Source organism: Notechis scutatus, chromosome 3 (assembly GCF_049901735.1).
Source record: "Notechis scutatus isolate UNSWTSFEM ecotype Mainland chromosome 3, rNotScu1.2, whole genome shotgun sequence".
Lineage (NCBI taxonomy): Eukaryota > Metazoa > Chordata > Lepidosauria > Squamata > Elapidae > Notechis > Notechis scutatus.
This window is the reverse complement of record NC_142011.1, coordinates 140055442-140078324: the sequence shown is the minus strand read 5'-3', so window position 1 is coordinate 140078324 and position 22883 is coordinate 140055442. Positions and strand designations below refer to the sequence as shown.

Below are 22883 nucleotides of genomic sequence, written 5' to 3'. Positions count from 1 at the left end.
CTACCTCTATTTCTCTCTTCTGTATTCCCCACTTCTGGTTGCTTTCCAGTATTATACTTATTTTTCCAATTATTTTTCTTTTCTTTGGTTGTTTTTTTAAATCTTAAATTCTCCATTCTCTTTCCCCCCTTTCCTTCCCCCCCCCATAGAATTACTTGTTCATTAAAGATGGGTTCTTCTTTGTCCCACTCTTCTTGTTTTGCAGACGTTTCTTGTTGTTTCTTATAGTTCCAAATCTCCATTTCTAAGAATTGAAAAACGAAGCCAAAAGAACCCCTCCCTTCTTGTGCATCTTTTAAGTTTCATTTTGATTTTTCCATTTCCATTTTTAAGTTCCATTTTCAATTCATCCAGAAGTAGTGCCATTGTATAAATTTTTAAACAACCACCCGATTAATTTTAAAATGCAATAACCAAGAATCCAAAGATCACCAAGTAATCCAAATACACGCAAGCTGTTTCTTTTTGCTCTTTTTTTCACTTTCTCTTCCTGGGGTTCTACTGTTTAGTTACAAAGTTTCAGTTAAAATGTATCTTTTAGAAATCTTGTTGAAGTTTTACTGTAGATTCTTTTTAATTTCAGGCAGTCTCCTCCCTCTTTCCAGAGCCTGCCCTTTTATTATTTTTCTCTCCCTTCCTGCTTAAAAAAATTTAGTGTCCAGAAATCTTTATTATCCCTTTGACATTTTGTTTTATTTTCAGCTTAATTGCCTGTTGATGTCAAAGCGGATTTTTCCGATTTCTTATTTAAGTCTCTTAGTTGTCAGTATAAGGAAAGGGAGAAAAGAAAAAAAAAACCAAACCTTTCCCTTTTCACTTTCCTTCGCTGCTTCTGACTCTTCTTTGGGAGCGATGTTATTTTTTTGTAAGTTTAAATTCCAGGGTACCTTAGTTGTTGCTTTTGCAATTTAACCCGGTCAGCCAAAACTTTCACTTCTTATCTTCCTCCTGCATATTCTTTTCCGGTCTAGTTCTTCTTTGAGGTAGCTATTTCTGACCACCGCTGCAACTGCCTTCGGGAAAGGGAGTAATGGCCAGCTGAGGAGGAGAGATGCGGCTCTCCTCAACCCTGCTGGCAGTCTCCCCCCTCTTCACCACCTCTACGGGGTGGCTTAGCCCCGAAACCAGCCGGCTCGGGGCACTCCAGCGGCGAGCCCAGACCGAAACCGCGCACAATCGCGGATTTCTGTCTGTCGCCGAAGGAACACAAACCGGAAGGGCCAAGGATGACACAATTCTTGTGCAAAAGCTATTTGGGCTTTGTGATCAGAAATTCTGAGCTAAATTATTACACAAGTGTCCATAAGTTGCAGATGGACTTGTCTTCATAGAGTATCGAGTTTTGGTCAGTTAAATGTATGAATTAGAGAAAAGCAAATGCACTATACCCTCATCTTGTAAGGGATGCCTCTTGCACCTGTGATGCAGCCTTGAATAAATCAGTTCAATTTTAACTGCAGGTATCAAATGAGAAATTTTACATGGATGAACCAGTCTATATATTGTATTTGGCAGAAAGGGTTGTGTTTATTTATGTAATCAATTATTTCACTAAGTGTATTGAGAGAGAAATTATGTATGTGTTTGAACTGGGAAAGGTATAATTATTTTAGAAGTGAAATAAATAATAAAAGCTTAGTGTCAAGATGTTATTCTAACAACAGATGAAAAGCTTTTCAGAACAGAGAGGGTGTGTGTGGTAGGGGAAGGGTTGATTACCTTCAGGGAGATTCTTCCTTGATTAAATAGAAATGATCAGCTGGAGTTAGGCTTTGAGGAGAGAGAAGGGAAGGGGAGAACCATACCTCCTTGAACATTTGATTCATCAGCTTTTTCTCCTGCCAAAAATACTGGGGAGGGAATGTTGTGCTCTAGGGTCACGCATAGATTGGACAGTTCAGCGTTCTTGTTTTTGGCAAACAGTGCAAATGCCAAGTGTAAACAAAGGCACACACAAACGCTCGCTGAAACCTCACTGCTATCCTTTTAAACCATTATAGGCCTATCAGTGGCCGTATACATGTGGCTGTCCTTAACTGCTATTACTCAGGATGTCACTTTCTGCAAATATTACTTAAGTCCAGGGATTCTGTCTTGTCTCTGTAGATGCACCGTTTAATTTATGAATGTTTTATTTTTCATGCCTGCATTCTTTACATTCTAGCGTTTGATATTTTTTATCCTGAATAAACTGAACGATACGCAGTTGTTTAAGCTGTTTATATATGCTTATATGCATATGTATATGTATATACTGTATAAGTAGAAACAGGAAACAACAGCTGTAATGATTTACTCTGAAGCCTCAGTAAGTTTAAACATAATGAAGATTGACAACTTTAAATTAAAAAGGGCAAACAGTTTGATAATAGGCATGTTATATGGATATATTAAGAGAGCCAGTTTGGTGTAAAGGATAAGGCATCATCAAGCTAAAAACTGGGAAACTTGAATTCTAATCCCACCTTGGAAATAAAGCCGGCTGAATGATCTTAGGCAATCACTTTCTCTCAGCCATAGGAAGGAAGCAGTGGCAAACCACTTCTGGAAAACCTTGCCAAGAAAACTGCAGGGACTTGTCCCAGCAGGCTCCTAGAATCAGACAGGATTGAACAATAGGGGGAGTGGGATCAGATTTTACTTTCATACCTATTAGATAGGAATGCTATGTCTGGTTTGGGGAAGCCCTGACAAAGCCCCCGTGAATCCAAAAGTGGTTAACCTTCTGCTGGTACAAAAAAATTGAACCTGTTTTAGATTTCTTCTTCACAGCCAGGTGACTTTATTTAAACTTTCCTGCCATTAAAATAAATAAAAGTCGTGCTTGAGAACTAGAAGGTATGTGGGCCTACCCACAAACCAAACCCCATTTTCACTTTTCAAGCCTCAACTTTCCCAATATTAATGTGATTAGGTTTTTGTTCTGGACAGGAAAACGGAAGTGTCCACCAGCGTAGCTTATATATATATATATTCTCTGTCCATTATCTCCTCCCCAAATGACAACATTGTGCTTCTGTTATAGTTTCTTATAAGCAAAAAATTTCAAATGAGATACTCTAAAATCTGTGTATCAGGTCATTAATTTACACTCTCTTTTTCCCCAGGTCACTATTGGTCAATTGTATACAGCAGAGAAGCTGGTCATTGAGTGCCCACAAAAAGCATAATTCGGATGCTTTTTTTCTTCAGAAGTAAAGGCCAACTACTGAAAGTTATCAGCACTCTACAACAGGCACAGATTTACATTTAAATGCGTATTACCATCTGTATATATGGCTGAGCTACCTTATTCCTCCGGTTTGAAAATATAAGAATAATTGTATAAAGTATAGTTTTATTATAATTTTATTATTTACGTGCCAATAAAATGGATTGGTTTCATTGTACATGAATGTCATTGTTTGCTCATACATTTTCCTGACAATAAAATATTTGCTCACTTCCTTCTGCTAATGAGATCTGTGCACTTTTTGTCTGGGTCATGAATATATTTTGCAACTCAGGAAATCAGGCTCAAAACCAATTTCTATAAACAAGTCCATTTGAACTTTAGTCCCATTCCAGTACAATTCTGTAAAAAATGTCAATTTCCCACCAGTGTAGCTTACATTTGTTATTATGTGGTCTTAAAATAGAAAATGTTAGAATTTAGGACTCTATAATGACATTTCTGGAGAATGAATGGCCACAAGCATTTATATGTAACCCGCAAATAATCAGGACTCTTTCTTGATCAGAAGAGATTCTCCTAGGGATACGAACTGAAGACCCACACCCTGTTGTTTGCAGCTACAAAAAAATTCCAGTCAGAACTTAAAATTGTTTCAAAAGACCATTTTGTACGCTGACAAAACATGCAAGTGAGAAACAAATTGCTTCACTGTGTTGCTGACTGTAGAATCTTATCTATTTCAAAATTCATGAACCAAAATTAGTCTGTTTGCTATTTCAAAGGTCAAAGACCAATTCCAAATCTAAAAAAAACAAAAACATTCTGAAATATTGCAAAGCAGTCAGATATTTAGTAGCGCATCTGATGAGTGTTACTAGTTATTTAAGAACACACAAAAGTGCCTGTGAGCCATATCAGATAAGTAAATATAACCCCCAAACCATTTCCATCCATAACTCTGGAATAGAGAAATTTGCCAAAGCAAATTTGTAGGTAAGGCAAGCAGCAGCCATAATTGGCCAAGTTTGATTTCTATGCAGGACTGTAGAAACTGAAATGGCAAACTAACTTCCAAGATTATGGATCAATCTAGATTTAGTTTTGTCATAATTTATGTAAGCTTGTGTAAAATATGGTTGTCTTAGAAATCTAGTGGCTTCTAGAAATCAAATGCTATGGGCGCCGTGTTTTTGTAAACCATGCTCAATTAGTAGAAATTCATCACTTTAAGTTCTAGTAAATTGGATCAGTTGCCTCATAGAATGTTTGCTAAAACCACAAGAGCTTCCAGACATGCAAATGCAGGTCTTCTACAATGCAGGATAGTGAAACCATCCAAAATAAGAATTCTATCTTCACATCAAGGACCTGTGTTTCATCAAACAGACCGAGAAAGAATATTCTACATTCCTCCATATTTGTTTATTGAACAGCACTTCCAAATACTTCAAGTAGTTGTTTCAGTCCATTTGAACAGTGTATATTTGCTATGGTGAACTTGGATAGAGACAGTTATACATACTCCAGAATCCCAACCCAGGAATAGATATGGGATGTCCAAAGCTGACATCACCCCCCAAAAAATGTCTTTCACTTGGGGGGACAAATGTAAACAAATTAAGAATATGAAGGCCCAGAAAGACACACTAAAAATTCAGTACAAGACAATAGTATGGTGGAATATACCACTATCTGCATATAATAATTTGCATGAATACAGCTCATGTAAAATTACTGTCAAATATTTTGATTATTTTTCTTAGTTAAGTATACATAAATCATCAATAGCATTTACCTCTGAATAAACATTTCCAGGATTGCAATCTGAATGTCTTCATTCCCAGAAGTTAGTAGCACTAAAGCAGAAAAGCAAAATCTTGTCTGTTTTCAGTTGGATTTCTACTGTTACGAACTGTGATTTTTATAATGAGTAGTGACCAGTTAACTTTAGGAGCACATAGATATGTACATTTCAAATTAATAACAAAAAGTTATCAAAATACCTGAACATGTTAAAGAACATATAACTAAACACTTTAAAAATCTCATGAATTCATCTATAGAAACATAAAACTAAGGAATCCAGTAGTACTATGAAAAATTCTGGAACCAAACTTTCTCTTCTGTCCCTCTGAAAAGTATTCCAACTGAGGAAAATATATGCATCATAAAAATGTGTCTCCTGAAGCAAAAAAAATAAGGTTTTGACATTACTGTGTTCTCAGAATACGGTAGTCAAATGCATTCTTTCAAATGAAATATGTCCAGCCATACAATGTATCTAACCATACTACAATGTATTGGTTTAATTCATTGATTATATTTATCAAAGTCAGACTTGCTGAATATGGCATTTTGGTCCTGCTTTTCTAGTACCCCCAATCCAAATTGGGATAACATTTATTTCTTGATTTGAATTTTAGATCACCATCACTGACTCTCGGGAGCCAACGATCAAGAATAGTAAAATGGCTTGTATCTCTTCATGTGAAAAAGGACTAGCAGCAAAGTACTGTCTATTTGAGGGGAGGGGATTACCAATTCCAGTGCAAATTTTCTCACAGACAAGGGTTGGAGAAAGGATTAAATTCAGGAATATAAGCAAAGTTCAAGAGAAATCCAACTGGAAGCAAGTTATCTCAGCACATCAATGGCAGGAAGAACATTAGGAAAAATCAAATGTATTTTATCTTTCCTTCAAAACATATTTCACAATACTATTAAAAATGTCTCAGATGGCCTGGACTTTTGGCATTTAAAATGAAAACAAACATCACTTCTTAATCTCACCATTCAATGTCACTTTTATTTTGCAGCACATTCTGGATTGGCCCTCTAACCACAGAACAGAACAGAAAACAAGAGAGCAATGGTGATAAAGTAAGTCAAGGCTTTGAACTGAGGTCATTTTTGAAGTCTTCACACACAATTTTCTTGGCAAGAATATGGAATGGTCTGCTACTTCTTTATTTAGTATGTTTTTTCCAAAGGCCCATCATCCTGGGGTTTCCAGAGTTCCCATCCAAGTACTAGCCAACTTAGTTAGCTTCATAGACCAACCAGTGCTGGCTACATACTGAAAAATTTCAATTTCTGTTTGTTTGCTCTGTCTCAGCTTTAACAGATTTAACAGATAATCAGAGTTGGAAGGGACCTTATAGGTCATCTAGTCCAACCCCCCACCCAAGCGGGAGACCCTACACCATTTCTGACAAATGGCAGTCTAATCTCTCCTTGAAAGTCTCAAGTGATGGCGCTCCCACAACTTCCGAGGGCAAGCTGTTCCATTGGTTGATTGTTCAGTCAGAAAGTTTCTCCTTATTTCCAGGTTAAATCTCTCCTTGTTCAGTTTCCATCCATTATTCCTTGTCTGGCCTACAGGCGCTTTAGAAAATAGCTTGATCCCTTCCTCTCTGTGGCAGCCCCTCAAATATTGGAAGACCGCTATCATGTCTCCCCTGGTCCTTCTCTTTACTTGACTAGCCAAGCCCAGTTCCTGTAACCGTTCTTCATGTTTTAGCCTCCAGTCCCCTAATCATCCTAGTTGCTCTTCTCTGTACTTTAACTCAACATCTTTTTTATAATGTGGTGAACAAAACTGGATGCAGTACTCTAGGTGTGGTCTTACTAAGGCTTTATAGAGTGGTATTAGTACTTCCCTTGATCTTGATTGTATCCCTCTGTTAATACAATTTATGATTGCATTAGCTTTTTTGGCTGCTGCTGCACACTGCTGGCTCATATTTAGCTGGTTGTCCACTAGGACTCCAAGATCCCTCTCACAGTTACTGCTATTGAGCCTGGTTTCACCCAGTCTGTATGTGTACTTTTGGTTTTTCTTGCCTAAGTGTAGGACTTTACTTTTCTCTACATTGAATTTCATTTTGTTAGATACGGCCCAGTGTTCTAGTCTGTCAAGATCCATCTGGATCTTGAGCCTATCTTCTAGGGCGTTAGCTATTCCTGCCAGCTTAGTATCATCTGCAAATTTGGTAAGTTTCCCTTCTATTCCCTCATCTAAGTTCAAAACCTGTCAAGAGAATTAATCTCTCTTTCACATAAAATCAATGCTCTGATATTTTAAACACAACAAATAGAAGCAAACACAGCCTTTACTGCTGTTTAATCCATATGGGCTTTAAGAAATCATACAATCTTGACAATCCAATGTAACATCAAGACTTCCTGAAATCCCCCTGCCTCTCCTTTGCAGGTTTGCAAAGGCTTGGTTAAGACACAAAACACCCACATACACCCACAAAGCATTACACCAAAGGCAAGAATTGTCATGTGTAGCAAAGCAGGAATATAATTTATTCATTTTGAAAAACATTTTATTTTCTAGAAAGTTTTGACAGTATTTGCTTAGTGTATTCCCAGTGCATATTTAAAGAAATTCTTACCCAATTCAACGATAACCCTTTCTTCATTTGCTTCCATAAAGGCATTAGAAGCATGTTTGATATTGCTCTCATTTATACATTATTTATAGATTTAACATATTGTACACAAACCAAAGATCTCAAGAAGATTTGTTAGTATCCTCTGAGTATTTTTTCATCAAGACTATGCCCAGGAGACGTGTTTTCTATATTTTGGTAAAACCAGTTTTTACTGGCTTTTACTAAAAAAAGCATATGTTTTTGTCATTTTTTTCTGATTCCTGCTGTGAATGTTTAGATACCACATAAGAGGTTTTGTCCTGTCACATAACCTATCTATCCCCTTATATGTATAATTATTTCAGAGAAGTTATAAATTGCCTTCTTTTCCTGAAATAATACTATCTTACCACTTAAGGCAGTAGTGGCAGGAAAGTTTATGTTGGAAATGAATTATGACTCACTACTGACTGGCACTAATTCAAGTATTTTCTATTCCAAAAGGAATATTTTTTTCAATTTTTCAATTTTTTCATTTTGGGAATAATACTAAGAAGAAATCATAAATCCTACAGGAATTTGTGCATTTATACATCATCGTTTTTAAATGACTAATGATTTTTTTCTTGAATACTGAACAAATAAATGTGCTGCTTCAGCAACAAGAACCTTTTTTCTTTTTTTTGAAAAATTAAAATACTACAAATCAATATGCCTCTTTCCATACTGGCTGTATAGCATTTAAATTTCAATTATAGTCTAATCTTGGTCCCTATTCATCTGCTGAGTGCCCGATTAATATGTACTTTTGTCAATTGGGAGCACCATAAAATTTTAAAGTAATACTCAAGGTTAAAAAAAGAAAGTATATTGTTCATAATGATTACATTCTAAATAGATGTTAATCAGCAAGTAGCTAGAAAAGTTAGGACTGCTGTACACAACAAAAATAAATGCTTATTCCTTTACAGGAATACACCAGCATATGTAGGGGACCCCACCAATATGTAAACAGGCAATACAGCTATTTGAAGGCCACATCTGGCCAAGGCACTTAGGGTTTACACCTGTAAACACCTCCTAATAAAAGATACAATCACAGGACATTACAATTGCAAAACTTGAAAAAGCAGAGCTTTTATCTTCTCTTATAATCTCCTTTCACCCTCACCCTCACCCTCATAAAATGTGGCATTTTATACAGTATTTCTCTCCCAAATACTCGTAGGAGAAAATTAGTTACTTCAAACTACCAAGCCTGTATATCTGTATCTTTCAAGAGTTCTAGAAACTTTTCTAAAGTTTTTTCCCCCTAAAAGAAGCTGAGAATGACTTATTTAAAAAGATCCCAAGTTTAGAAAAGTATTTTTGGAATCTCTGAGATTCTTCATATGCATTAGATTTTTCAACATTCTGGATTCCTAGACTACAGGCAATAGTGTCCAAGGATTCTGCAAATTGGAATCCGAGGAATTTAGAATGCAGAACATTATCACATATACCTGCAGTTTTGTCCTCGAAAGGCAAATATTCAAATGTGTTATTTTATTTAAACATTTATATAGCCACCCATCACGTAGCCAACTCTGCGCAGTTACATATGAAGGGAATTACATTAAGGAGACCTTAATTCAACCTGATTGCTAAACAGTTTTTTTACCACTTAGTTGCGGAGATCTGAAAGAAACTATTCAACTAATCAACAATTTACTTAACTGTTCCTTTAAAATTGCAATTCAGTGTTGTGCATTCCATCTATCACTGCCAGGTAAGTTTTTAAACTTCATGAACTGATTTGGATATATAGAATCTGCATTTTAAAGAATGAAGTAATCATGAAGCAGAAAATCATGTTAGTTGTATTTGCAATTCTCACTACTTATGGCTAACTGATAGAACAGCCAAAGACCCAAGAGAGTAGCTATCAATTTACTTGTAATAATTTTATAGACGGGGACATTTCAATGGGGAGGGGGGGATGCAAGTTGCATTTAGATACTGTTGTACCTCATTTTCCTTTGGTCACAGTCTAGGCATATACAAGAGTCAACCTACTAATAGTCACTCAGATTTGAGTTCTCACATACTTAGTTCACAGCTTATACAGATCTCCAAACAGAATATGAATTGTTCTTAAGACATGTGATCCCTGGATAATGGAGCAGACATTAAAATTTTCAATGCAAACCATGCACCATTTCTTCAAGACCTGGTCAATTTCTGCTAGGAAGTGTAAATAATCTTTAAGTAGTTTCCAACACACCTCTCTATCACTTACCCTTTATAGACTGATAGATTGCATAAAGCTTTGTTCTAAGGCACAACAGGCAAGGGGGAAAACCCATTCAAACGTTTTTTTTTTTTCAACCTTGCTCTAGTTATCCAATTCCCAGAGAAGTGTTCTGAATTCGAGCAGCATTCTTTCAGGGTTTGTAAGAAGTCACTACCTAAAATAGGAAGGATCAGCCCAAATCAACAGATGGCTTTAAAGGGGGCAAAGTTCCAATCCTACTGTAGGTTCATTCTCTTTTTCATGCCCAAAAGTGGATATATCCCCACTCAGATACCCATGCCCGCCAAGGAGACTTCACCAGAACTGCTATCCAATGCGTCTTAAAGCACATTCTCGTTTTCCAGGCCAAACGTGCCAGAAACATTCAATATTCTTGTGCAACAAGGCAAATGCATGCTTCCCTCTCCTAAGCCGGACCGCGATTCTCCCATTCGGCTGCCTCTTCGGTCCAACTTGAAGCCCGCAAGGCTTGGCGTGCCGATGACTAAAGTGCGACGGTATGGCCGGCTATCTCAAGTTTGGACCGCTAGAAAGAAGGGGGCACAAAGACAAGTCGTGGAAAGGTTCAGCCCTTAGGACGCTGTGCTGCAGGACTCCGGGAGATTGTAGTAGTAGTAGTAGTAGTAGTAGTAACAAGGCAACTTAGGCTGGTTTCTGGAGCAATTTCAGGCTCTCGCAAGAGCCGCCCGGCACCCGCCTCCCGAGTCTCCTCATCACAGGGGAGTTGCTGACTTCTCGGAGCTGCAATCGCGGAGGGTATAGTTGGCCCCGCCGTTGTTGTCCCAATGCTCCCCTTGCTGGCTTCGATAGCAGATAGCGAAATGCACGGCCGTCCCGTCCGGCAAACCAGGAGGAAGGCAGAGGGAGAACTGGTAACGCTCGACCGGAGCGGAGGCATCATCCGGAGGGTCCCCCCCATCGGGGAGCAGCAGAGCCACAGAGTCTAGGAAAGAAAGCCACTCGTTGAAGGTGTAGCGCACCGTCACCTCCTTGGAGCCGGGGCAACTGCGCACCCTCACCACGCCGCGCACGTCCGTGGGCGCCCCGGCCAGCGCCGTCCCCGTCACCTCCTCCAGGCAGACGCGGCCCCGCCGCAGACGCTCCTCGGCGCCGTTTTCCTGGTCCGCCCCGTCCAACGGGGGCGCGAGCCGGAGCGGGACCTGAGGCGGCGGCCGAGGAAAAGACGACGACGACGACGCGCAACCCCCCAGCTCGGCCAAGGCGGCGGTGAAGTCCTCGAAGTCCCTCTGCCTCATGGGGAAGCTCTGCAAGCGGGACAACACGGCGTGGGGCACCTGCGGCTCCTCGGCCGCGCTGTAATGCTTCACGCTGGCCAAGCACAAGCCCAGGGAATCGGCGAACTGCACCCGCTTCTTGCACTTGGTGCAGCAGCCGCCGCCGCGGAGGCTCCCCGTCGGCAAAGCCGCCCCGTCGTCCTCCTCATCCTCGCTCCCGTCGCTGTCGCCCGGCGGCCGCCTCCTCTGGAAGAAACGCGCCGCTGCCAAAGACTGGCTGTCCGGCAGCGAGAAGGAGCGGCCGCGGCGACGGCGCAGCTCCAGCAGCGCCTCCTCGTCCTTCTCCCGGGCGGCTGCCCCAGGGCAGTCCCGCTGTTGCTGCCGATTCTCCGCCGCCGTCGCCTCCTCCTCCTCCTCGGCGTCTTCTCGCCATGCTGGGGCTAAGGCGGCTTCTTCGTTGGGCTGGTGCTCCCCGAAGGGAGCAAAAAGTTGCCCCAAACTCAGGACTGCCGAGCCGCGGTTCTCCATTGCATGGCGCCGACGCTACGCCAAAGCTCCCGCCTCGGGAGAAGCCAGCTTGGCTTTTTTATTCCCGTCCCGTTTCGGGGCTCCGTGGGCGCCGCTCCGTTTCAAAGTAGGTCGCTTTTTGTGTAGGGAGGCCAAAAAAAAAAAAAAAGTCCCTCGGACGAGGAGGCGCGCCCCCTTTTTCCCCTCGCCTTTCTCCCTGCCCCTCCCCTCCGAGGAAGGATGGGGCGGGGCGGGACCTCCCACAAGAACCCGTCAGGAGGGGGAAAAAGACATTCGCCTCAAGCTCAAAGGCACGTAGCCATTCCGCGCGGCAAATTGGGAAGCGGGCGGGCGCGGGTCACTCTCCTGAGGAAAGTGTGTGTGGAGAGGGGGGGGGTGTTAAATGGAATATGATAATTTGAGCGGGAACGAGACCTCCCCTCGGGCGGGGCCGAATGGTTTTAAAGCCCTGCCCAGTTTCCTGACGCGGTAGGCGCGGCCTTGCCGCGCCCCCTTCCCCCCACCCCCCATATGGCATCTCTGCAAGGTTGAGAAGAGTTTTGGGGAGTGAGGAGCTCCCGGAGAGGAAGTGAAATAAGAGAAGCCTTTTTCTCCACAGGAAACTCTTTTCCTGGTTCAAGCCCTTAGTCCAGGGGTCTCCAACCGTGGAAACTTTAAACCAGGTGGACTTCAACTCCCAGAATTCCCCAGCCAGCTTTGCTGGTTAGGGAATTCTGGGAGTTGAAGTCCTCCAGGCTTAAAGTTGCCAAGGTTGGTGACTCCTGCCTTAGTCAACCACCGCGTTAGCTGCCACCCCCTTCTTCCTCGTCTATTCTTTTCTCTTTTGCGATTGGGGAATTTTTGGGGGGGTCAGTATGTTGGCTATAAGCCTTAAAGTAGACAATTACTATGCATTGAACTGGAAAGGTTTATTGGCGATTCTTTTGCACTTTATGGCCAGCCGAATCACTGCAGAAAAGGAGATGGGAGAGGAGATGGCTGGGTTCAAAAATATCTGAAAATCGTCCATGGGATCCCTCATAGCTTGGCTCCTGCTGGATACTGACAGGAACACTATTCCCAAAAAGAGTCGACTCACCCACATGTTCTAACAGATGGGTTCACCAAGCAACTCCTGCCCTGGGCCAAATGAGATGAATGGGACCCCTGAATATGTGTCTTCTAAATCAGGGGTCTCCAACCTTGGTAACTTTAAGGCTGACAGACTTCAACTTCCAGAATTCCCCAGCCAGCAAAGCTGGCTGGGGAATTCTGGGAGTTGAAGTCCATCAGGCTTAAAGTTGCCACGATTGGAGATCACTGTTCTAAATTATTGTCCCACACAACTAAAGTACATTCTCCTATTTGTGGTACAGTCTGTAGCATCCTGGCCTTTAGCAAGATTCCCAAAATGTGTCCGTTCTATATAATTTGGGGTGTACACTGGCATCAGGGCCTTTATTTCTCTCACTTGTCCTGTATTTTTGGATTTTCTTGATACTATTCACTGCAAATTGCTTTGTATTGATTGAAGGAAGTGTGCAGTACAGGTATATCTCAACGACCACGACTGGGTCCAAAAGTTCTGTTGCTAAGCGAGGCATTTTTAAAGTCATTTTTAATGACCTTTCTTGCCACAGTTGTTAAGTGAATCATGCAGCTGTTAAGCTACTAGCACAGTTTTTAAGTGAATCTGGCTTCCCCATTGACTTTGCTTGTCAAAAGGTCACTAAAAGTGATCACAACCATCATAAATATGAGCCTGTCATGTGACCATGAGGATGCTACAGTGGTTATAAGTGTAAATGGTCATAAGTTTCTTTTTTCAGGATCTTTGTTACTTCAAATAATCGCTATATGAACTGTTGTAAATTGAGGACTACCAGTATCTGTATATAAAATGCAACATAAATAAACATTTCTTATTGGGCTTTTGACTAAAATAATGCGTAGTGTATTAGCATTACACATTATTTATATAGCATAAAGCAATAATAAAATTGTTTTTTCTAAAGTGATACATATGACAGCCCAAAACTAGTCCACACAATGCTTTTTTGTGTATGTTAACAGTCCTAACTCTCCTTGAATCGTTAAGAGGGATGCACACATGTAAAAAGGAAACAGGTTCAGCTGCACTATTGTAGCCATCCTCTTGACTTTTTTTACCCCTTCTCCCATAGACGGCATTGTACATTTATTTTAGTTATTATTTATTCATCAAATTTGTATTCCATCACAGGACTCTTGGCAGCTCACACAATAGGAGAGAATATTTGTACCTCAAGTTGAACTGTGGGATCCTAGGTGCTTTCTGAGCTTGGTTGTTTTCTTGCAGATGTTTCACTACCCAACTACCTAACATCATCAGCACTCTTGCATCAGCACTGATAATGTTACCTAGTTTGGGTAATGAAACATCTGCAAGAAAACAACCAAGTTAAGATTGTACCATAAACATGGAACAAATAAACCCCCAAACACAACTTTGGCATCAAGGCCAAAGGCTCTCCAGAAAAGCTCTTATCTTCAACTTTTCCTCAACAGCATTTCCGAACAGCGGTTCCTCTGTAAGGTGTCTTTAAAGGCAACTCCATGTAAAGCATATTGCAGTTGTCTAATCAGGTGGTGATCAGGCATGAAAATGATAAGTAGATATTATCTTTAAAAACTAAATAACAATTCATATCTGGCAGTTGTTTGCAACAATGAAAGGAATGAGAGTTCTAGACTTGCTAATGAAACAAATCACTGGCCCCAGATGTATCTATCTGAACTTTAGTGACTTAATTTCATTTCTTCAAAAACTCTTAGGGGTGCAAATTTACTATCTTATGCAACTGCATTTTTGTGTGGGGGTCAAACAACAGCCCCCAAAGCAGTTTGTTGGACATGAACTTGGAGCAGTATCAAAAGTACTATTTTCTTTCTTCAAATCTGAAATGGCTGGTTTTCTAAAAAGATTATAAAGTATGCTTCCTAAATCAGCCTTTATTCTTTAGGATGACAAAGTGATGTGATTTACTGACTTAATCAAATGTATACAACAGCCCAACTCAAGCAACTCTAGGTAGCTTACAATATAAAGCAGTGGTCAAATGTAGGTTAATCAATGGCTTGGGTTTCAATACTATCTAGTGTAATCCCATGTTTTAACATGCTGTGTGAGCTAGTGCACATTCATGTCTTATGATTTTTCAGTGAGCACTTGGCTGACTACCAAACACTGGATTGAAGAGGTCTTTGATTTTTGATGTACAGCTTCTCCTTCAAAACTGAATACAGTGGAGAACTTCTGTGTACTGTAATTTCTATGATAACCAGCTTCTTCTATTTGTTCCTCTGTAGACTTTTAGGATACTAACTAATGTGCATTGCTCATGTTAGCTAGAACAGGGGTCCCCAACCACCGGTCCGCGGACCGGTACCGGTCCGTGGAACAAGTCCTACTGGGCCGCTGGCTTGCTGGGCGCCGCCATCTTTTTTTGATGAAAAAGTGCTTTCGGTGAGCTTTTCTGGGTAGAAAGCTCACCGGAAGCACTTTTTCATCAAAAAAAGATGGCGGCGCCCAGCTAATGCCGGTACCGGGCCGCGCCAAAAAAAAGGTTGGGGATACCGGGCTGCGGCGTAAAAAAGGTTGGGGATCACTGAGCTAGAACACAAAACAGACTGCCTTTATAATTGCAAATCTTTCACTTAAGTATTCTGACATTTGCAGTTTTAATTTATGCATAACCACTGGTGGGATTCAAAAATTTTTAGTTCTGGTTCTGTGGGTATGGCTTGGTGGGTGTGGCTTGGTGGGCATGGCAGGGGAAGGATAGTGTAAAATCTCAATTTCCACCTCAATCCAGGGGAAGGATACTGCAAAATCTCTCCATTCCCACCCCACTCCAGGAGAAGGATACTGCAAAATAATGCTCTCTCGCCAGCGCCGTCTCCAATAACAGCAGTAGCAGCGGCGGGAATCGTGGAAGTTACGGAGGCGTCTCCCCCACCTGAGAAGCAGCTAAAACTCTTCCATGGTTCCCGCTGCTGCCGCCGCTGTTATTGGAGACGGCGCTGGCGAGAGAGGGACAGCTGCAACTCGGCCTGGGCGCTTGGAATGCAGGAACGGGCTGCGCACCGGGACTTTTGCAAACTTGCAGAGCCTGAGGCTGGAGCACCAAGGGTAGCAGCAGCAGAGACGCTCGCTCGGCTCTTCTCACGCCCACCCAGCCTCTCGGGATTAAACCAAAACGCAGCGTGCGGTGCTCCCAGGTACCTCAAAATCTTTTTTTTCCTGTTGTTACAGGGATGGGGGGAAAGCGGGAGCAACTCAGGCGCTGGTGTTGGAGACGGTGCTGGTGAGAGAGGCGCCAGCACCGTTGAGAACCATGGAAGCTACAGAGACCTGAGAAGCAGCTGAAATGCTGCTGGACATCCACGCCGATGCCGCCCGCCTGCTGACCCGGGTAAGGGAGGGGTAAGGGAGCCCTCCGTGCTCCACCATGGTGTTAGGAGTGGCTGATGGTGAGGCGTAGGTGCCCACGGGGCACTCCTAATGGCAAATTCCCCCCCCCGCCTCCCCCCCCAATTTTGCATGTTTTAAACTAGGCCTAAATTTGGGGGGAGGGGCTTAATTTCATTTTATGCCTAGAAAACATGCTGGGTCTTCCTATTGGGGGGGCGTATTGTTGGAGAAACACAGTATCATACTACTAATGACAGCATACAAAACATTTGCTAGACCTATACTTGAATACAGCTCATCAGTCTGGAACCCATATCATGTATCTGATATTAGCACAGTTGACAAAGTCCAGAAATATTTCACAAGAAGAGTTCTCCGCTCCTCTACTCATTGCAGAATACCTTATGCCACCAGACTTGAAACTCTATACCTAGAAAACCTAGAACTACGCCGCCTCTGGTCCGATCTAAATATAGTATATAAAATCATACATTGCAATGTCCTACCTGCAAATGAATACTTCAGCTTTAATCATAACAATACAAGAGCACACAATAGATACAAACTCAAGGTTAACCGCACCAAACTTGACTGCAGAAAATACGACTTCAGCAACAGAGAGGTCAATGTTTGGAACACCTGACTGTGGTTTCTTCCCCAAACCCCAAAAACTTTAACCTTAGACTGTCTCCTATTGACCTCACCCCCTTCCTAAGAGGCCTGTAGGGGGCGTGCATAAGCGCACCAATTGTGCCTACCGTCCCTGTCTTATTGTTTTTTTTATTTTTCTTATAAGTATCTATCTCATGTTTTCAGAACTATATTTGTTCTTATACCTGTATCTTGTAAGCGATTGACAAATCAAATAAAAATACTAAAAAAAGGGGGGGGGCTGCCTGGACCTTGAGAACTCTTTGGTGGATTGCTGTTTGCTCCTGCAATTGTGCAAACATGATGAAAATTCCTGTTTGAAATTTCATTGTGTGAATTTACAAAAGAAATCCTGACCTGAAGACGAAGTTGGATATTGGCACCATATCCATTCTTAACATTTATATTAGTCACATAATTCCCATGATATCTTGGCCAGCTTAACTCATAATCTTCCAAAGCTGGCTAGCAAGCATGCTGCAACTCTCCTTTTGCACTATCATATTGTGGGAGATTGCATTGGGCTTAAAGTGGCCTTATGTTCTCTTGCTCGTTATTGCAGGGAAGAAGATTAAAGATAAAGCCTTCCAAAGCTAAGGTTCTCATTTTTGCTAAACCCTAAAGTCTGATCTTGAGTGTTAAATACACATAGAAAAGAAGCAGAAAAAAAATTTGTAAATATCTGAGCGTAGTTTTTCAAGCCTTAATTATATTTCCCATAAAACTCAAAATTTAACATTAGCCTGTTTAATGTTCAGCTCTTACATGATTCGTGTTTACTGCAACAAAATATTCTTAGCAAAATCTCAGCTATATGGTGGTCAAATCAAGCCATTACAATTTTGCCCCAATGAAAACAAGACAATAAAAATTCTTTAGATTCCTAACATTGTTCTCCACCAAGATGGTGGTGTTTTCAGGGAAGAAACTAGGAAAAGAGTGATTGTTGGTTAATGATGTTCTGCCATCCTTTCTCCGTTAGCTTCAGGTACCAAGTTTATTGCAAGATAGTAAGTTCTTTCTAGCTGAGCACAAATCTACCTCCTGTTCCAGAAGCCTCCTGGTTCTGCACACTCTGTCCATGATTCTCTGCCTTGGAGTAGCAGCTTCATAGTTCCTGCCATCACCACCATCAATCTTCTAAGGCAGGGGTTGCCAACCTTTTGGACCTCAGGGACCACCAAACTCATGATTTTAAATCCTGCGGACCAGAGACCCTGGGAAAATCCCCCAAAAAGTCTGCAGGAAAATTCCCCACCCTGTTTTCCTACCGACCGATCTTTCTTTATTTGAGATTGCAGCATACTGTCTCCAGCTCCGTTCTCTGGGGGAGAGAGAGAGAGAGAGAGACTTTTGGCTTCATGCAAGGAGAGCAGCAGAAGCAGCAGGTCTTTCTCTCCCCCAAACTCTGTCAGAATGGCGCATCCTCTTGGAGCAGGATGCCTTGCAGGGTCCCAAGGACTCATTTCTGGTGGAGTTTGGGGGAGAGAAAGAAAGACTTTGGCTGCTTTCCTTATGTGTATCCAAAAGCATAAGAAGAAGTGGAAAGAAGTATCCCGGTGGCCAGGCCAGGTGTGTGGGGCAAGTTTCCCCTCTCCAACCTTTCCTCCCTCCCCTCACTACCTCGTGTTGTTTGCAATGCAAGCGACGCAGCCTTGTGTTCCCACGCAGCCTGGATGAATTGCTTTAGGGGTGACATTTCTCTGCGGACCACCAAAATTTTCTCACAGACCCCCAGTGGTCCCTGGGCCATTGGTTGGCGACGACTGTTCTAGGGAGCACCTCAACCAATCTCTTTCCCTCACACTGGGGTGTAAGAGATGGGTTTTTCTGGCAATAAAAAGCGTAAATGGGGCAGTGAGAGGAGGCAAAGAAATAATTTTTATAATGCAACTTCCTGGCCATGCTGTTTATAGGTATATGAATAGAGGTAAATTCCACAAACAATAAACAAAATAAAACTTTAAAAAAGTAAAACTTACAAAAAATTAAGCCTGATTTATAGAAACACACGCAATGTTTTCAGCAAACCATAAGTCGGTAGAAGTCTACTACACTGCTCAAAAAAATAAAGGGAACACAAAAATAAGACATCCTAGATCTGAATGAATGAAATATTCTTATTAAATACTTTGTTCATTACATAGTTGAATGTGCTGACAACAAAATCACACAAAAATTACCAAGGGAAATCAAATTTAGCAACCCATGGAGGTCTGGATTTGGAGTTACAGTCAAAATTAAAGTGGAAAAAAACACTACAGGCTGATCCAACTTCGATGTAATGTGCTTAAAACAAGTCAAAATGAGGCCAAGTAGTGTGTGTGGCCTCCACGTGCCTGTATGACCTCCCTATAATGCCTGGGCATGCTCCTGATGAGGTGGTGGATGGTTTCCTGAGGGATCTCCTCCCACACCTGGACTAAAGCATCCCCCAACTCCTGGACAGTCTGTTGGTGGATGGAGCAAGGCATATCCCAGATGTGCTCAATTGGATTCGGGTCTGGGGAACGCCAATCCATATCATCAATGCCTTCATCTTGCAGGAACTGCTGACACACTCCAGCCACATGAGGTCTAGCATTGTTGTGCATTAGGAGGAACCCAGGGCCAACTGCACCAGCATATGGTCTCACCAGGGGTCTGAGGATCTCATCTTGGTACCTTATGGCAGTCAGGCTACCTCTGGTGAGCACATGGAGGGCTGTGCGGCCCCCTAAAGAAATGCCACCCCACACCATTACTGACCCACTGCCAAACCGGTCATGCTGGAGGATGTTGCAGGCAGCAGAACGTTCTCCACGGCATCTCCAGACCCTGTCACGTGTGTCACATGTGCTCAGTGTGAACCTGCTTTCATCTGTGAAGAGCACAGGGTGCCAGTGGCGAATTTGCCAATCTTGGTGTTCACTGGCAAATGCCAAAAGTCCTGCACGGTGTTGGGCTGTAAGCACAACCCCCACCTGTGGACGTCGGGCCCTCATACCACCCTCATGGAGTCTGTTTCTGACCGTTTGAGCAGCCACATACACATTTGTGGCCCGCTGGAGGTCATTTTGCAGGGCTCTGGCAGTGTTCCTCCTGTCCCTGCTTGCACAAAGGTGGAGGTAGCGGTCCTGATGCTGGGTTGTTGCCCTCCTACGGCCTCCTCCACATCTCCTGATATACTGGCCTGTCTCCTGGTAGCGCCTCCATGCTCTGGACACTACGCTGACAGACATAGCAAACCTTATCACAGCTCGCATTGATGTGCCATCCTGGATGAGCTGCACTACCTGAGCCACTTGTGTGGATTGTAGACTCCGTCTCATGCTACCACTAGAGTGAAAGCACCGCCAGCATTCAAAACTGACCAAGCCATCAGCCAGAAAGCATAGGAACTGAGAAGTGGTCTGTGGTCACCACCTGCAGAACCACTCCTTTATTGGGGATGTCTTGCTAACTGCCTATGCTTTCCACCTGGTGTCTATTCCATTTGCACAACAGCATGTGAAATTGATTGTCAATCAGTGTTGCTACCTAAGTGGACAGTTTGATTTCACAGAAGTGTGATTGACTTGGAGTTACATTGTGTTCAGTGTTCCCTTTATTTTTTTGAGCAGTGTATAATAGTCCAGCACAGGAGTGTCAAACTTGTGGCCTGCGGGCCTGATGCATCACATGCTGGCCCTGCCCCCGCCCGATTTAGCGAAGGGGAAAAAAGTCCCGATACATCACGTAACATCACTGTGACAATGCGAGTTTGACACCTCTGGTCTAGCATATAGGTAAAAACGAATCAAGGACCTAATACAGTTTCCTGGTTAAAGTCTTTATTTCTGCAAGAAGAAATTAGTCCCTTGGCCGGGGGGTGGGGGGTGGGGGGTCCTCTTTACCTGATTTGCTTTTCCCACAAATTTCCAGCATTTAATTCTGAATCTGTAGAAGGTCTGTGGGAGAAGTTAAATTCCATTTGCTGCTTCCCTCAGTCTAGCAGCTTCTGCCTCTAGTACCCCATCCTCTCAGAAAGGCAGGAGTTAGTGATAAAAAACAGCTCTTACCCATATGAATGTGTATGGATAGGCAATTAGACCAACTAAGAATTCTTTTTAAAAAGTGTTGTCTACCCAGCTCATTACCCAAATGAGGCTACATTCTTATTTATTAAATTTATATGCCACCCACCTCAGAATTAAAACTACTCTTAACTTGGGGAAAAAAAACTTCTATCATAAATATGCTACCCGTGGATGTTCTGGAAGAGAAATTTAAGACATTACTATCTGGTTTTGTCCATGTGAAATTGGAGCCATTGAATTTTCATTTCATTTCCTTTTCTATGATTCTTTTTTAAAAAGGACACATGCGCTCACTTCATAATCATTCTTTCTAGTCACGCACCTGGCCACTCATCCACTCTGTTTACATTGCTTATTGCCCAACTAGAATGATACAACCTCTTCAAATGTTGCTAAATTTTATTCTGTTGCTTGAAAAGCCTATCAAGAATTAATTCTCTTCTTTGTTTTGTTGTTTTTATTTTCTGTTTGTGTGGTGTTTTTAAAATTTTTATTTTATTATTGGTACTAAATTTTGCTTACTATTTTACCACTTTACCATATTTTTATTGCTTCTGTCAGGATCGCTGGTCAGTAAACATACGGAAGTAATTACAACACCTAAATTGTTCAACTGTAATTTTGTTTTGTTTTTTTAAATAAAACCTAATCCTAATGTTACCATTTTAAAATCTGTAGCGTCCCTGTATGCATATGGTAATACCACGAAGTCAACAAAATAAGACCGGGCTTAGATAAAAGAATTGAACAGAACAGAAATAGAAATAATTAGAAAAGAATAATTGTGCAATGGAAAAAAAAGCAGAATGAGGCATCCCAGTTACTCTTCCCAATGAAATTTCAATCGAACTGGATAGAGACAATTGTTCCATTTCTTGCAGCCCTTATATATGTTGTCAAAATACACCTGGGAAGGTTTATTAAGTTCAAAAGCTGGTTTCAGGAAAGGAAAGAAGAGACAATGGCTCTGGTTTGTTAGGCTAGATTTTGCCCCAGGAGATCACAGGTATTGGAATGGAATGCAGAACTGCTGCAGCACAGGAAAACAGCTAAAACCTTATTCTAAGCATTTTATTGCTTTATAATGAGTTGGCCTGCTTTTCATTAAAGTAATCCTCAAACAGGAGACAATAAAAGAAACCCAGAAAGCACACAAACAAACAAAATTCCCCAAGTTAAAGCTAGAGGAGAGGGCTAAAGCAAGGATGGAAGAAACAGATCAACTGCCACTAAGTACAACAAAACTTAGGGGCAAAGTATCTGTATGTACTTGACACTGAAAGTGTCACCCCACCTGATTCAACAGTACTGCAGGCAAACAAGCTTTTATTGGTTATCCAACCTTTCAAATTATTTTAATTAAATGTGAAGTTGATCTGCAAGATAGTGCAATTGCAGCCTGTGGTTTCTTCTTTCTGTATCTGGCCTCCATGTCATTCCATAGGTAGTTTCAGAAAATAAAAATAAAAGCAGACGGCAAACTTATCAGTTTTTCTGCCAGTAAAGCTTGTTTTCCCACTTCTTCCTCATCCTGTAGCTCCATGAGTGTCACTTTGTGGGAGCATCTTCAATGCACTCAAAATTTTAAATGAGCCCAAAACGATGATGTGCTATCGTTTTAGGATACACACAAATTACTTTGTGAGAACACATTCTTGTTTTATATTTTCTCTAAAGTGGATAATGTGTTGATGATATTCAACAGACATTCATCATGTATGTAGATTCTGCAATTCCTAAAATATAAATCCTGAAACAAAAATATTAGTATTCCCATGACTAATATTTTCCTGTTACAATCCATCTTTACTATCCTTGTGGAAAACTCGACAAATTTTCTGAATCTTCTCTTACTAATATTATTTTAAAAAGCCGCATTGCATTACTATTTTCTCTGCAAGCTATGGAAACCAGTTCTGTCCTTCACTGCTCCCTGCTGAAGCTAATATTCCAGAACTTAAGCATAATTTTCACTCACATCAATTAGAGCCAAATTCACATAAACACTTTACTTACATTAGAGTTCAATTGACAGGCAAAGCAATCTTAAGATCTTTCATATTTTTTTCTAAGCTAGCCTATCTCCATATTGTTACAAGTCTTACTACAATAATGCAAATTGGTTTCCA

General features: G+C 41.6%; 3 protein-coding genes across 3 annotated transcripts in view; 2 read left to right on the top strand and 1 right to left on the bottom strand.

Annotated features, from left to right (window-relative positions):
• Positions 1 to 3446, top strand: part of LYRM4 (LYR motif containing 4) — a 52717-nt gene extending 49271 nt beyond the window's left edge. Inside the window, exon 3 of the mRNA XM_026676653.2 lies at positions 3108 to 3446. Coding sequence (XP_026532438.1) covers positions 3108 to 3170 — 63 coding nt within the window. The 3' untranslated portion in view covers positions 3171 to 3446. The remainder of the gene's footprint in view (positions 1 to 3107) is intronic.
• A 4012-nt stretch (positions 3447 to 7458) lies between these two features.
• Positions 7459 to 11969, bottom strand: PPP1R3G (protein phosphatase 1 regulatory subunit 3G). Its single transcript, XM_026676652.2, has one exon. It carries the CDS (start codon positions 11611 to 11613, stop codon positions 10564 to 10566), a length of 1050 nt encoding a protein of 349 aa, XP_026532437.1. The 5' UTR covers positions 11614 to 11969; the 3' UTR covers positions 7459 to 10563.
• A 3915-nt stretch (positions 11970 to 15884) lies between these two features.
• The window catches only part of RPP40 (ribonuclease P/MRP subunit p40), a 41111-nt gene continuing 34112 nt past the window's right edge, over positions 15885 to 22883 (top strand). The window contains exon 1 of the mRNA XM_087961250.1: positions 15885 to 16046. Within this exon, the coding sequence (XP_087817376.1) occupies positions 16002 to 16046 (45 nt within the window). The 5' untranslated portion in view covers positions 15885 to 16001. The remainder of the gene's footprint in view (positions 16047 to 22883) is intronic.

Coding starts and splice junctions, on each gene's coding strand:
- PPP1R3G (XM_026676652.2), bottom strand. CDS start 11,613: ATGGAGAACCGCGGCTCGGCAGTCCTGAGTTTGGGGCAACTTTTTGCT.